At 39.3% G+C, this 13,832-nt stretch overlaps 1 protein-coding gene across 2 annotated transcripts in view; it reads left to right on the top strand.

Moving 5' to 3' along the window:
- The window catches only part of PLOD2 (procollagen-lysine,2-oxoglutarate 5-dioxygenase 2), a 167,451-nt gene that overhangs the window by 80,523 nt on the left and 73,096 nt on the right, over positions 1-13,832 (top strand). For both annotated transcript variants that reach the window (XM_044290206.1, XM_044290207.1), the window contains exons 4-7: positions 1,630-1,793; positions 4,463-4,575; positions 7,808-7,871; positions 8,519-8,616. In XM_044290206.1, the coding sequence (XP_044146141.1) occupies positions 1,630-1,793; positions 4,463-4,575; positions 7,808-7,871; positions 8,519-8,616 (439 nt within the window). The remainder of the gene's footprint in view (positions 1-1,629; positions 1,794-4,462; positions 4,576-7,807; positions 7,872-8,518; positions 8,617-13,832) is intronic.

Raw genomic sequence — 13,832 nt, forward strand, 5'->3', positions numbered from 1 at the left:
ATGAATAAGTTTATATATCGATACAAATCCTTTTAAGTGGGCTGAAAATATCAGCTAAATGTTGATCAATTCTGTCTGTTTTGGTGCAAAATCTGAAATATATGGAAGCAGAAAAAAGCAAGAATTGGACATTTTGGATGTAAATATACTTAAAGGCTATGTACACCTTTTTAAAGGCAATTTTGTTTAATATTGCATTTTACTCATTTTTGGCTAAAAATCATATTTTCCATTGGCCTTTATTAAAAATATTGAGCTGTTCTGTTACAAAATGTTAACTGTTTTTCTAGCTGTGTGACTGGTACTTTCAACTTCTCTTTGTGTTGGTTATCTAATTATCCTTATCTCTAAACTACTGAGAGGTCATAAACACTTATTTAAGCCACATTTTTATCAGTTACATAAGAACTGAGCTATAATGAGTGTTTATAAGGGCAGAGATAAGGAGTCCTTCTGCTCCTGGTCTGATGTAAAATACAGAAAATCTATAGGCTGCTACTGCAGCATCTCAGCTATGTACACAAAAAAATAATCCATATTTTTAATAAAAAAGAACTGAAAAAAAAAAAGATTTTCAGCTCAAAATAAGTATAATGCAATAATAAAAAAAATGCCCCCAAAGGTGTACATTAGCCTTTAATGCTGTCTGACACTGTTACATCCCACTCTATCTATAAGGCTACTTTCACACTAGCGTTTGGGGCTCCGCTTGTGAGTTCCGTTTGAAGGCTCTCACAAGCGGCCCCGAACGGATCCGTCCAGCCCTAATGCATTCTGAGTGGATGCGGATCCGCTCAGAATGCATCAGTCTGGCACCGTTTGTCCTCCGCTCCGCACGGCCAGGCGGACACCTGAACGCTGCTTGCAGCGTTCGGGTGTCCGCCTGGCCGTGTGGAGGCAAACGGATCTGTCCAGACTTACAATGCAAGTCAATGGGGACGGATCCGTTTGAAGTTGACACAATATGGCTCAATTTTCAAACGGATCCATCCCCCATCGACTTTCAATGTAAAGTCAAAACTGATCCGTTTGCATTATCATGAACAAAAAAAAATAAAAAATTATAATTTTTTTTTGTTCATGGTAATGCTAACGGATTCGTTCTGAACGAATCTAAGCGTTTGCATTATAGGTGCTGATCCGTCTGTGCAGATACCAGACGGATCCGCACCTAAACGCAGGTGTGAAAGTAGCCTAAGAAAAAAATACTGGCAAGCTTGGATTGACAGATTTTTTGGGACATTGGGATAGCTTTCTGGATGACAGCTATTTCATGTGCATGGCTAATCCTTGGTCTTTTGCTGTCAACTGTCTAAGGAGTGGAGCAGAAATAAAACTCTTCAAGCTTTAAGATACAGCATCCATCCAGTGACTAATGTGAGATAGTTTTCTTCCTTCTGGAGGAGTTCCAATTTGCATATTTTCCCATGGAGAATTGCCTGTAGGTCTTTCTTCAGTCAGAACCCGTACCCCCTGAGAACCATCAGAACTGAATTTTGGCTTCTGTGGGAAATAATTGCAATTGTTGCCTCTCTAGCTGATTATTTTACTGTATTATTTAATAGGTGTTTATATTTCTGGTGTATTTTTTTGAATCTTGTAGTAATGATGATTTTGCTTCTCTTTCAGTTATGATGTTATCTTTGCTGGTGGCCCAGAAGAATTACTTAAAAAGTTTCAGCAATCAAACCATAAGGTTGTATTTTCTGCAGAGGCATTGATATGGCCTGATAAGCGATTAGCTGACAAGTACCCTGTGGTACGCAGCGGCAAACGATTTCTTAACTCGGGAGGCAAGTACTTTCACTTTATTTCTGTATAAAATGTATATAATATATGCATAGGTTCTGGAATAGCTGATAATTCCTTTTGTCATGTGTTCCTCCTATCTGGTCTGGTCATAGTTTTTTCTATGGATTGCTGTATGCAGATTCCAGTAAGTCCTTATTATTTGCTGTCTTCACTCTCACTTGTATATCCTGGTTTATTGCTATATTATGAAATTTGAGTTTGGAAGTTAATTCAGAGAAAATTGTAACTGTAGTAGGATTCAAGCAACGGACTTTACTGCTGCAGAAATAGCCTCAGAGCCACCATGCTGCCCAGTGTCTACTGAATACATTAAATAAACCTCAGCGTGTTTTTTTTCTCCAATTGTAATTGATGATAACAATTAGAGATGAGCGAAAATATGAAAAATTCTATTCGGCTGCTTCGCCGAATTTCACACAGAAATTTGATTTGAGATGAATTACTCAATCACAAAGTGCATCCCATTTTATGTAGTGGGTGCAATGACAAGGAACGGTGATTGTGCTGCCCCCACTGTCATTGAACCCCTCAGATGCCGCATTTATTGCTAATTGAGGCATCTGAGATTAAAATTAAGGCTTTTCAGTTAAAAATCCAGTTAAAAAAAAAAAAAACTAAACAAAAACATCCTCCTCTTATCCATTTGATCACAGAGAGGCTGTCGGCGGCCATCTTGATTGAAGACTGTGACGTGATTGATGGAGTCACTGCACTCGGCCTGCGCGGTGACGAACACGTCACCCTGTGCAACATTTTGCACAGTTTCTTTAATCAAGATGGCTGCGACAGTCTCTTCACGCGCAAATGGATTTCAGGAAAAATAGATTTGTTACCACAAATTGCGAGGTAATTCATCTTTGTGGCAAATTAAATTTTTCCTAAAATTCGGATCACAGTCACTTCGTATACTTTTATTCGCTTAACACTAATAATAATTAATGGCAGCCATATTGGACACATAGATAACTAAAAATAAAACTGCAGAACATTAATTCTTAGGGTACTTTCGCACTAGCGTTATAAGAATCTTGCAGGCAGTTTCGTTGCCGGAATGCGGATCGTCTGACAAATGCATTGAAATGCCGGATCCGTCTCTCCAGTGTCATCCGGAAAAAACGGATCCGGTATTTCTTTTTTTCACATTTTTAAAGACCGGAAAACCAGATCTGTTAATGCGCCAATTTCATGAACACTTGGTACCGGATCTGGCATTTATAAATTTCAATAGAAATGAATGCCAGAAATGGCAATCCGGAAAGTGTTTCGGAATTTTGGCATGCTGGCCAAATACCGTAAAAGGGACGGAACGGAGGACATCCGGAATGCTTTCCATTCAGATTGCATTTAGACAAAACTGAAGCGTTTTTTATTTTTTTAACTTTAACGCTAGTGTGAAAGTAGCCTAAGCAATCGATTGAAGGCTCATGTGGTGTAGGATCATTACACCACAGGATGGCCCGTGGTAACTGCATATGCTAGTGTTTTTGTGTTGCTGCATTGGTAGAACAGTTGGAAAGGAAGGATCGGAGCTGATGTGTGCATACAGATGCAGCCAGCGCTATCTGACTCCAAGTGTGTATTTTTGTGTGCGTTAATCTTAGCTTTCTGGATAAGTTTGCTGCAGAACATATTTTTCAAATGTACAGTCTCTTTAGTGGAGATTTCCAGACAAAAGCTTTTTATTAAGTTTTGGTGGGTTTCCATACATTGCAATGTTACTGGCTAAAGATGTTGTTAGATTCCATTGTGTGCTTTCTATCCAAAGGTCCGTAAGGTGCCTTAAATGATGGAAGAACAGGGTCATATGAAATTACAATACTTGGTTAACCTATCACTTACACTTTCTGGCCATTCTTGTATTTAGTGGAAGAATAAAACTGTACTTTCAAATTACCGAGTTCCCCTTAAATTACAACTTCTTCTAAAACAGCAGGAAGGGCTAAGCTAAGTTTGGAACCCGGTCAAGTCTAAACAAAGTCTAAGTACTAGGAGTACAGAGTGCACGATAAGTGCACAGTTTGCAATCCATCTGCTCTGACCTTTTCTCTGGGACTCGCAACTGAGATAGAAAGGTTTTCATAGCTGCCTAACTCTGTTTACCATGATTCCTTTCATTTTTTGACTGAATTTTGCAGATGATCTGTCCTCTGGATAGATCATCGGCATCTTATCGGCGGGGGTCCGACACCCGGGACCCCTGCCGATCAGCTGTTTGAGAAGGTAGCGGAGTTGTCAGTAGCGCCGCGGCCTTCTTGCTGTTTACCGCAGGCCCAGTAATGTCACTACTAGTATCAGTGGCCTGGGCGGGGCTAAGCTCTGTTCACTTGAATGGCGCTTAGCCGCACCCAGGCCATTAATACTAGTCGTGACGTCACTGGGCCTGCGGTAAACAGCGAGAAGGCCGCGGCGCTACTGCCAGCACCGCTACCTTCTCAAACAGCTGATCGGCAGGGGTCCCGGGTCTCGGGTCCCCGCCGATCAGATGCTGATGATCTATCCAGAGGATAGATCATCAGTTTAAAAAAACTGCAGAATCCCTTTAAACTAGATATTATTTTATTACATTTGTTACAAAAATCCAGCTCTGAATGTATAGAATACAGGTTGCTGTGTAGTTTGAGGTGAAAGTAATATACCATTTGAATTTCAGGATTTATTGGATATTTATCAAATGTCAAGAAAATTGTTCAGCAGTGGACGTTACAAGATAATGACGATGATCAACTTTTCTACACCAAAATTTACATTAACCAACTTCAAAGGGTAAGAATTCAAATATGTGGGAACTATGAGGATTGCTGCGTGGAATTTGGCAGACTGACTTGTAACTTGTTTTTCTGTCTTTACTGTCCAAGTTCTATCCAGATGGCAGGAAAGGGTTATTGATTTAAGTTTGGTTAAGATTACTGCAAGTAACAAGCATCTTTTTTGACTGTCAGTAGATAAAGCTGATTCGTAGGTAGAAGTTTTGCAATAGGTGATATCTGATGTCTTAAACTATGCTCGTCTCATAGCTAGAATATTTTAACCATTTCCTGACCTCTGTTGTACATGAACAGCAAAAGTCAGATATTTAAAAATGGCGCCCATAGCTACCGAGCATTGCAGACATGTAACCCCTGAGATGCTGTGGTCATTTTTCACCACGGCAGGTAAGGCAGCTTTCCCTGGAGCACTGAGATTGGAAAAGCCATTCATTGGTGGTGGTCATCTGGAGCCTGCTCGAGGTTACCACCATCATAGGAATATTCCTATGAAGGCCTGCAGGTGGCAGTGCTCTATAGGAATGCATTCAATCTCCCATAGGAGGAAATGTTAAATAAATGCAGTGGGAAGCAATCAAATGATCGCATGTTAAAGTCCTCTAGAGTGACATTAAAAAAGTGAAGAAAAGTTTAAAATATAAAAATTCTAATCACTCTTCTTTCCCTATAGTAAAGATAAATAAGCAAAAAAAGATATATATATTTGCAAATCCACATCCCAATTTGTCCATACTATTGAAACATGAATGTATTAATCCTGAACAGTGAATGCCATAACGTAAAAAATAAATAAAAAATAATAAAAATTATAATGGTCAATTGTCAGTTTTTTTTCATCACTGCACCTCCCAAAAAATTGAATAAAAAGGGACCAAAAAGTCATACACACTTCAAAATTGTGTCAATAAAAACTACAATTGCCCTGAAACAAATTAGCCCTCACACAACTGTAGACATAGCTGTAAGTTATAGAAGGCAGAATATAGTGGTGCAAAGAGACTTTTTTAATTATTTTTCTATTTCTAGTTTTTCAGTATTTAAACCCAGGAAAAATATATAAATGTTGTATCACTGTCATTGTACGGATCTGGAAAATTAAGGTAACATGTCAGTTTGTCTGCATAGGGAATACTGTAGAAATGAAACCCATAAAACTGGAACTGCTTGCTTTTTTCCAATTCCAGCCCATTTGGAATTTTATTTCCAGCTTCCCACTACTTTGTATGCATTATTAAATGGTGCCATTAGAAAATGCAACTTGTCCTGGAAAAAGTAATTGCTCACACACATATGAGAATGGAAAAAAAAAATGTATGGCTCCAGGAATACGGGGAGTAAAAAATGAGAGTTCAAAAATGGAAAAGCGCAGGGTCCTGTAGGGGTTAAATAAATATTTGAAAGTATAGGAAGTAGCGAATATACAAAATGAAATATATTACTTATATATAATGACCCAGGCTGAGAGGGCTACGCGAATGGAAAAATAAAAAAGCTATGGCTCTTAAAAAAAAGGAAGTAAAAAAACTAAGGGTTTTTGGTGCATCACAATAAGTTACAGTTTCTAAGCTATCAGTGACTACAGTAGTTTTTGCTGTATGCGTAAATGTGTACATATCCTTCCATCTTCTTGGAAAATTCTTTATGCTTATACTGGAATAACATGTTTCTGTAGTTTTCCTTTATACAGCGCTTCTCCAGTATATTCACAAGTTCTCATAAACGGCCCTCCATCACATCCTTTGTACTGTGGCCAGTGTACCAATGGGGAGCCCATCTGCAGAATAAATCATGTTAAATTTGACACCAATTTCTTTTTATGTAAAAGTGAATGAGAAGTCAGGAATAACTTAGTCTGTGATTTTCGTCTGGGTTGAACAGGATGGAGGAGAATTACCTAAACTATGTAATAAAAATGAGCTGTCTTTTTCTGCAATCGCTGCCAAATCATGACTCGCTTTTCTGCCTCGACGCTGACCACATGGTGTTTTTACTTACCTCATTTCTAAGATCTCACGTACATAGAGTTCTTCATGCCATAAGGGTATGCTGCCCTTTCTGTGGTATAGCAAGAATACCCTATTACTAGGGGACATTGTTGAGTTAGGATAAATATGTTTTCTTGACATGCCTCTTATGTTAGAGTATAGTAAATTACAAGGCTGAAGAACATTTTTTTCTTACTCCTTATTGTAAATCCTTGGTTATTCCTCCAGGAAATCTATAAATAAGTGCTGCCTTTACCCTTTGTCATTGGGGCTGGTCCCTATATAAGTGATGAGTCAAAATTGTCACTTCATTCTTAAATTTCCAGTTCTAACAAAATTGTTTCCATAATTGCTTTATGGAGAAAACAAATATTTACAAAACAGATCAGTCATGAGAGCTGATCGTCTATCAGTGATGAACTAGCAGGAAGCTCCTTGTATATTAGCATTTGTTGCATCCAGTGGGGTTGTCCACACATGTATTGCAAATGCTTTCAAATAATACCTTAAGAACCACCTACCACTCCTGTTCCAATGCTACTTTTATTATTTTTAAGCATTCTATTTATTTTAAATTAAAGGGGTAGAGGAAGTTAATACAAGGCACCTACTAATGTATTGTGATTGTCCATATTGTCACCATTGCTGGCTAGACTAATTTTTCCATTGCATTATACACTGCTTGTTTCCAGGGATTATGGCCACCGCTGCAGTGCTTATACGAGATGGCAGGGGCATGAACTGCTGCGCTTGTGCCTATGTGCGCTCCCATGGTCCCAGCCACCAGAGAGGCCATGCTTTTTCCTATAGTGTATAAGCATGGCCACCACTGCAGGATTGCAAGGTGGTTGTAAACCCAAAAACAAGCAGTATATAATGCAATGGAAAAATTAGTCTAGCCAGCAATGGTGACAATATGGAAGACTTGGTACATTTTATTTGTGAATTAGTAGTCAGAGGATATGAATTTTATATTTTTACATTTTATTACAGTATATTGTGCAAATATAATTCATTTTTAACCCCACCATGTCTATTTAAGCACATCTGCCAAGCCTCTGGTTGCACCATTCTATTCAGGGACTTTATTTGTCTCTCTCAGCCCTGGCAAATGACTTTCTTCTAATGCCAATTCTATGGTTGTAATAGTTTTAGAGAATAACCAAACTATTACAGTGAAATGGAAAATGTCAAAAAACACGGACTGTTTTAAGAGCTTGCTGTTTTCTTCTGAACCTTTTACAGGAACACATCAACATCACCTTGGATCACAAATCTGGAATTTTCCAAAATCTAAATGGAGCAGTTGGTAAGGCAAACTGTGTTTTTCTTTCATTCCAGTGAAATGGTAATTGCTGGTTTATTGTGGGTACAATGCATTTACAACAGAACACCATAATGATTCAACAGAGAACAATGGCGACGTTATGCATTCAAATGATAGTGTGTGCACACTGCCAGGAAATGTTCCTGTGGACAAAACAAAGCTGTTTTTAGAACCTAAAAGGAAGGCCTTAACTCGTATACTTTTTAGAAGGGAATTTATAGTTTGTGTCTAGTATGTGCATCATGCCCATCAATAAAATTTTGTATAAATACATTTTTATTAAAAAAATAAAAATAAATGAATCATGGCCATAGAAAAAAAAGATGTATTTATATCCAAATTTAGTTAAAAAAAAATAACTTGACTCCTTATGGATCATCAAGCTAAATGCTGATTTATTTTTTTGTCATTAACGAGTACTTCCAGTCCCCTCCTGCCTGATCTGACATTTATCCAGCCACATGTGAAGAACCTCCCTATGATAGTTCTGGCAGAAGAGAATGTAAAGTTTAAATGAATGTTATGTTACTTGTGTACTTTATACAGTTCATATATGAAATCATAAAGTATGTTGTCCTTTTTAGTATACCTGGATTAATTCTTGAATCCATCCCCACTATTTCTTGCAGATGAAGTTGTATTATATTTTGAAAATGGGAAAGCAAGAGCACAGAATACTCAGTATGATACCTTGCCAGTTCTTGTACATGGAAATGGTCCAACAAAGGTGAGATCAGACAATACTGCATAGCTATCTTCAACAAGGAAAAATAAAAATAAAGTGATGACATTTTAAAGCATTTTACACCATGTACGAAAGTTTTTTTTTTTTTTACTCCATAGCACATATATTACAGACGAATAAGAAAAAAAAAGAAATTCTATTTGAGATCTGATTTTAATTTATCTAAATATTGTTTGGTATACCAAAGGTACCTAAATGAGAGAATGCAGTTGAGGCAAGCTGTCTTTTTATCCCCATTATTGAAATTTAAAAAGTTGACTCTCCGCAGACCTCCCTTTTGATTAGCCTTTGTACCTAAAAATATGAATATTGTAAAATACATTGAAATTGTTTGTCCCATGATATTTGACCATGTAATAGTATTGGCTGACTTGCATATTTTTCTGCATATACACATGCTGCTTAGCCCTCTGTTTCCTAACCTAATCATAATCTAAAATACATATATATCGGAGTTCCCTTTCTTGATGTGACTTTTGTTTCATTTGACTTATAATCTATTTTACTATTGACAGGTAATGTGTATGCATCTACTGTAATTTTGGTTCTCACTCTTACCACTAGATGGCTTTATTATAGCAGAGACCAGGCAAGGTTGCATACGGGAGCTTGGAGTAAGAAGTGAGTCAGTGTGTAGCTAAAGCCACATGTGGTGCCAGTGAGCCTGCTGATGTTGTGTGAGTGGTATGATACACTCACTCTAGAGCAATCTAGTGGTCTGACAGAAGAGCAAGTGATGGAGAGACTTAGTAAAGCTGTGCAGTGTGGTCTATAAATGGCCACTGCCCGGCTGCCAGAGTAGCCTATAAAACTATTGTACCAATGTAGTGCTATGCTGCTGAGTCTGAGTGTCTTCCCCAAGAATAGGACAGATTGTGCAGTGTGACCTAATCAGATGCATGAGAAACAGGTTGTTTTCTTCAAATAGCAACAAGCCACTGAGGGGTGTGTCAATGGGATAAAAGTGGAGGTCAATGGGAGCAGATGATTGTGAGCCTGAGTTGAAGCTTCACAGTGAGTCACTAAAAAGTCCAGAAGGCCAGAGTTTCACCATGGAATATAAGGTGGTGACTGGTGAGCTAAAATATTTAGAGGGTTTTAGAGACTGTCTTGGCTTTGAGGGAGGACTTCCACCCTGTGGGACCCATAGCTGAGTGTGCTTTCAACAATGAGTGTTACAGGCCATCCTGTGGAAAGTTGGAGACTGACTGTCTGGAGATCAAGAGAACTGGCTTGAGAGTTCTAGTCATTGGACTTAACTAGTGGAATGCACAGGGAGAGTGCTACCCCATCAGTCTCCTTGATTAGCTAAATGTCACAGAATATCCCTCCTGTTGTGTCAAAATGAAAAGTTCATATGTTGCACTAAACACCGTATGTTGAAGTTATATTGTAATAAGTTAAAGTTGGTTTGTGTGAAAATATAATTGACCTGTGTGAGGAGTTGAATTTGAAATGTCCTGAGATGGAACCACTACCTAGCAAAAGACTTGAGCTTGATGTATTCACCACTCATGTGTGAAAGACAGCAATCACTGGATGCAATATGCATCTTGGGGAACCAAGAGAAGTATACCAGTCTAAAATAGTTCCATTGGAGCTGGTGTACAAAGATCACATCTGGTATAGGCTCATTCAAAGTCTTGATTGCCTGCTAACCAGGAAAAACAAGCTGTAAGGAAGAGAAGTTGAGATAGACTGGGGTCTCTGTGTTTTTTTGTGTTATGTATACTTTGGCAAAATAGCTGAAATAAAACAACCCCTTTAAGGAATAAATCTATTTTATTAGACATTTCAATACGAAAACATGTATATCAACTATTACATGTTTTGCGAACTTTGTTATCCTCTCATAGGATTCTTTCACTACAGTAACGGTCTAATTTATTAGTGTTTGTACATTTCCTAAAACTTAGTTTCATACATTCCAAGCTTCTGCTTTATTTGACGATACATTTTAACCTTTCCATCAAAGTGAGCCAGGACATAAGTTCTGGACCACAAGCTACACTTCTGCCTGCCAAACATAGGGAACAGATGTAGAAATTGAGTAGATGGACAAGAGGAAAAAGTTTAAAATGAACTCTGAAGTCTGAGAAGAGTTTGATCTTCAGAAAGTAATTTTATTTCAGTAGGTGCCATTTTCCTAATCTACAGTATTATATACTCTGGGTAGCGGTGGAATAATTCACTTTTCCACGACCTTTATATTCATATTTTGTCAGCCTTTGAAACATACCCAGGAAACAGGAATATTAGTCTAATAATGTTTGTTTGGCATTGCTGTCTCTTCAGTCTTTGTCTGAAATGAGATCTCCAAGTATAAAGTCTGAGAACTTGTTTAACCACAGTGTACCTTGTTCTTGTGCAAATAAACGACAAGAAAGAGAGGGATGTATTCTTCATTTGGAAACACAGTGTCATAAATATCTTCATTCTCTGAGTGACTCACCAGTTATTTTAGGATTGGTTTTCAGTCTCGACTTTAAGTGAGGTTACGTGCACCAAAGAAGTCTGTGACTTCACATAAGTAATTCTCTGACCTCGGTGCTTAAGTCTGTGTTATACAGGCCTCATTGGTATTTGTTGAGTTAAATGTCTGCACATAAGGTTTCCTATTCCCTCATGAGCCCGTTCAGTCAACTAATACGGAAAGTAGGAAACTCTATGAAAGGAGGAAAAAGGTGTCTTAGGAGAGACGGGCCAGACTGTCACAGGCTGATGTCAACTGGAAAGCATTTGCTGCCTTTCCTGCTTACATTAGTTTGCGGCTTTGGACTCATCATCTGAGTTAGTATTTTAAAAGTCCCTGCATAAGGTAATGTAGAGTTAAAATAATATTAAATGTAGTATATTTAAATTGTTGCGTTAATGGGCCACAGTTATTTGATTTCTGTAGATTTCTGTTTTAATTATGAAACCAGAGAGCAAGGGAAATTGTATATTTGAATATTTAATAGTATAGGTATAATATGTTCATGTTAGAGTTAAAACTACAAAGAAAAATTGAATAATAATAAAGTATAAAACAAAAAGTTTTTCCTCCTAAAATGGAAATGACCAATAAACAGAGATGACACCATCATGCCAAATTATAAAAAATTCTATCAAGCTGTAATAGTTTAATTATATTAAAGGGATTGGCCACTGTCTATCACGTGCGTGCAGATAGTAATAGACTTCAAACCATTGATGCCGTATTTTATATTTACTTGCAGGTCCCAAACGGGCGGCCTCAAGTTCACTTACATTGGGGACGGACTGGCCACGTGCTAGTTCCCCTGTTCATCCCCAGTATAAATGAATGGAGGTTGGTATTGGATGGTGTTACGACACTCACCGCCAGGTAGATGACGCCGCTGGTTAGTGAATAAGCCCCTTTCTCCAGGAATGCAGTTTTTAATCCAGCCGATCATCAAATCCCCGAATGGAGCATAAGAACGTGGCAACTCCCGATCAGCAATTCAGTCGAACTCCTTCCACAGCTAGCAATATACGAAAGCGCTGTCCCAATAATAAATCCCTCCATAAACGAGACCAAGCTCCGTCTTGAAAGTCAAACAGGGAATGTTTTATTGAGGGCTACCCGCCCATTTTTATGCAGGTCCCCATCTGGTGGACACGCCCCTAGGGGCCCAGAATGGAGACTGGGACACAGGACAGACATGTAGCACTACAGAGACAATACATCCCCACAATGCATTATGGTTTTCTCCTCTCTGCCCTGGCGACACCCGAGGAATAATCCAATTATCTCCCAAGACAGAGGGAAATCACCAATACACGTGTGGGGACAACAGAACAGACATCACCATTTACACACACAATGTCACAACCCTTTTCAATACACAGACATTTAACATATCCCACAATGGCACGAATTAGTCCAGGAGGTCAAGTTGGTTCAAGTCCTCTGTGAACAAGGAGGCCATTTAGGTTAACTAGCAACACACTCCTCTCCTGGGTGGCCGTCTGTTCAGTAGTTCCAATCGGTATGTGGGGAAACACACGAAATGAGGGCAAACAGACGAACCAGCAATATAAGTCTATACAGATGGATCTGTCACAGATGGCACTGATCACATGACCCCTCTTTAGCAGCCATTTTGGGAGCACTGCATAGAGAAGCATGTAAATGGTACATTAGGCATATTTAACTATCAGACATTGGCACGGATGGTTCAATAATGCCTATGACTAGCTGTATCTGTTGTTCCCTGTAGGGCCTCCATAAGGGTACTGTACATCTTGTGGGTATTTGCTCTGGTAGACAGGTTAGCGGACGCAGTATAGAGGCAAGAAGCCAGGTTATAAATCAAACTTCAGTGTTTATTCACACTCAGCAAAACAAAACAATGTTCACCTGGAATCCTAGGTGTTGGTTCACACCTGGCTGAATGCTCAGCCACAGAAAAGTTCACTGGCAGGCTTCCAGGTGGCCTGCACGCCTGTTTGCAGTCTTCAGCCTTGAGGACTCCACAGCTTCACTGTCAGATGGAGGAAAATACACACCACCTGATAGTGCTGACTGCTTTTATAAGCCTGCCAAGACCCGGCCTGGAACGTGGGGAGAAGCCACCCACCCAGCACTTTGGCTACTCCCAGTAAGAGCCGTCCTGGATCAGCTTTACAGCCATACTAAACAGCTGAAGTGTCACGACGGTCATGGTCGTGACTCCTGTAACCGAATGCAGTTGCCTGCGGCCTAGGTCGGGTTGTCAATCACAGGTGAGGGCTGTAGTATGTTGCCTCACCTGTGGTTGCCGCTGGCAACATTAGTTATGTGGTAGCATAGCAGCCTGAGCTGTTGCTAGGCAGCTTCCTATGTTGTGTATGCGGTTGCACTTGGCAACGTGTGTTTATATGTGTGCACTTTCCTTGTTGGAAGGGTTAACTTCCTTCCTTGTGTGTGTGCACTGGGTGTGTCTGAGTGTGGGTGTGGCTACTTGGGCCTATATAGCTTCTGCTGTGATTCAGAAGTCTGAGGGGTACTTCAGCTATGTAAGCTGGAGTCATCCTCCTTATTTTCCATCTGCCAGTGAGGGCCACCCTTGTGGTCATAGATGTTTATATGTTCAGTTGATGTATTCCTTTTCTTATTTAATGCAGCTATGGATCTGGGTTCCTGTGTGTGTATGTGTGTTGGCTGTGTCCATTTAAGTATGGTGTGGACATCAGCGTGTCAGCACAGGGATCCA

This window comes from Bufo gargarizans, chromosome 4, assembly GCF_014858855.1.
Source record: "Bufo gargarizans isolate SCDJY-AF-19 chromosome 4, ASM1485885v1, whole genome shotgun sequence".
Taxonomy (NCBI): Eukaryota; Metazoa; Chordata; class Amphibia; order Anura; family Bufonidae; genus Bufo; species Bufo gargarizans.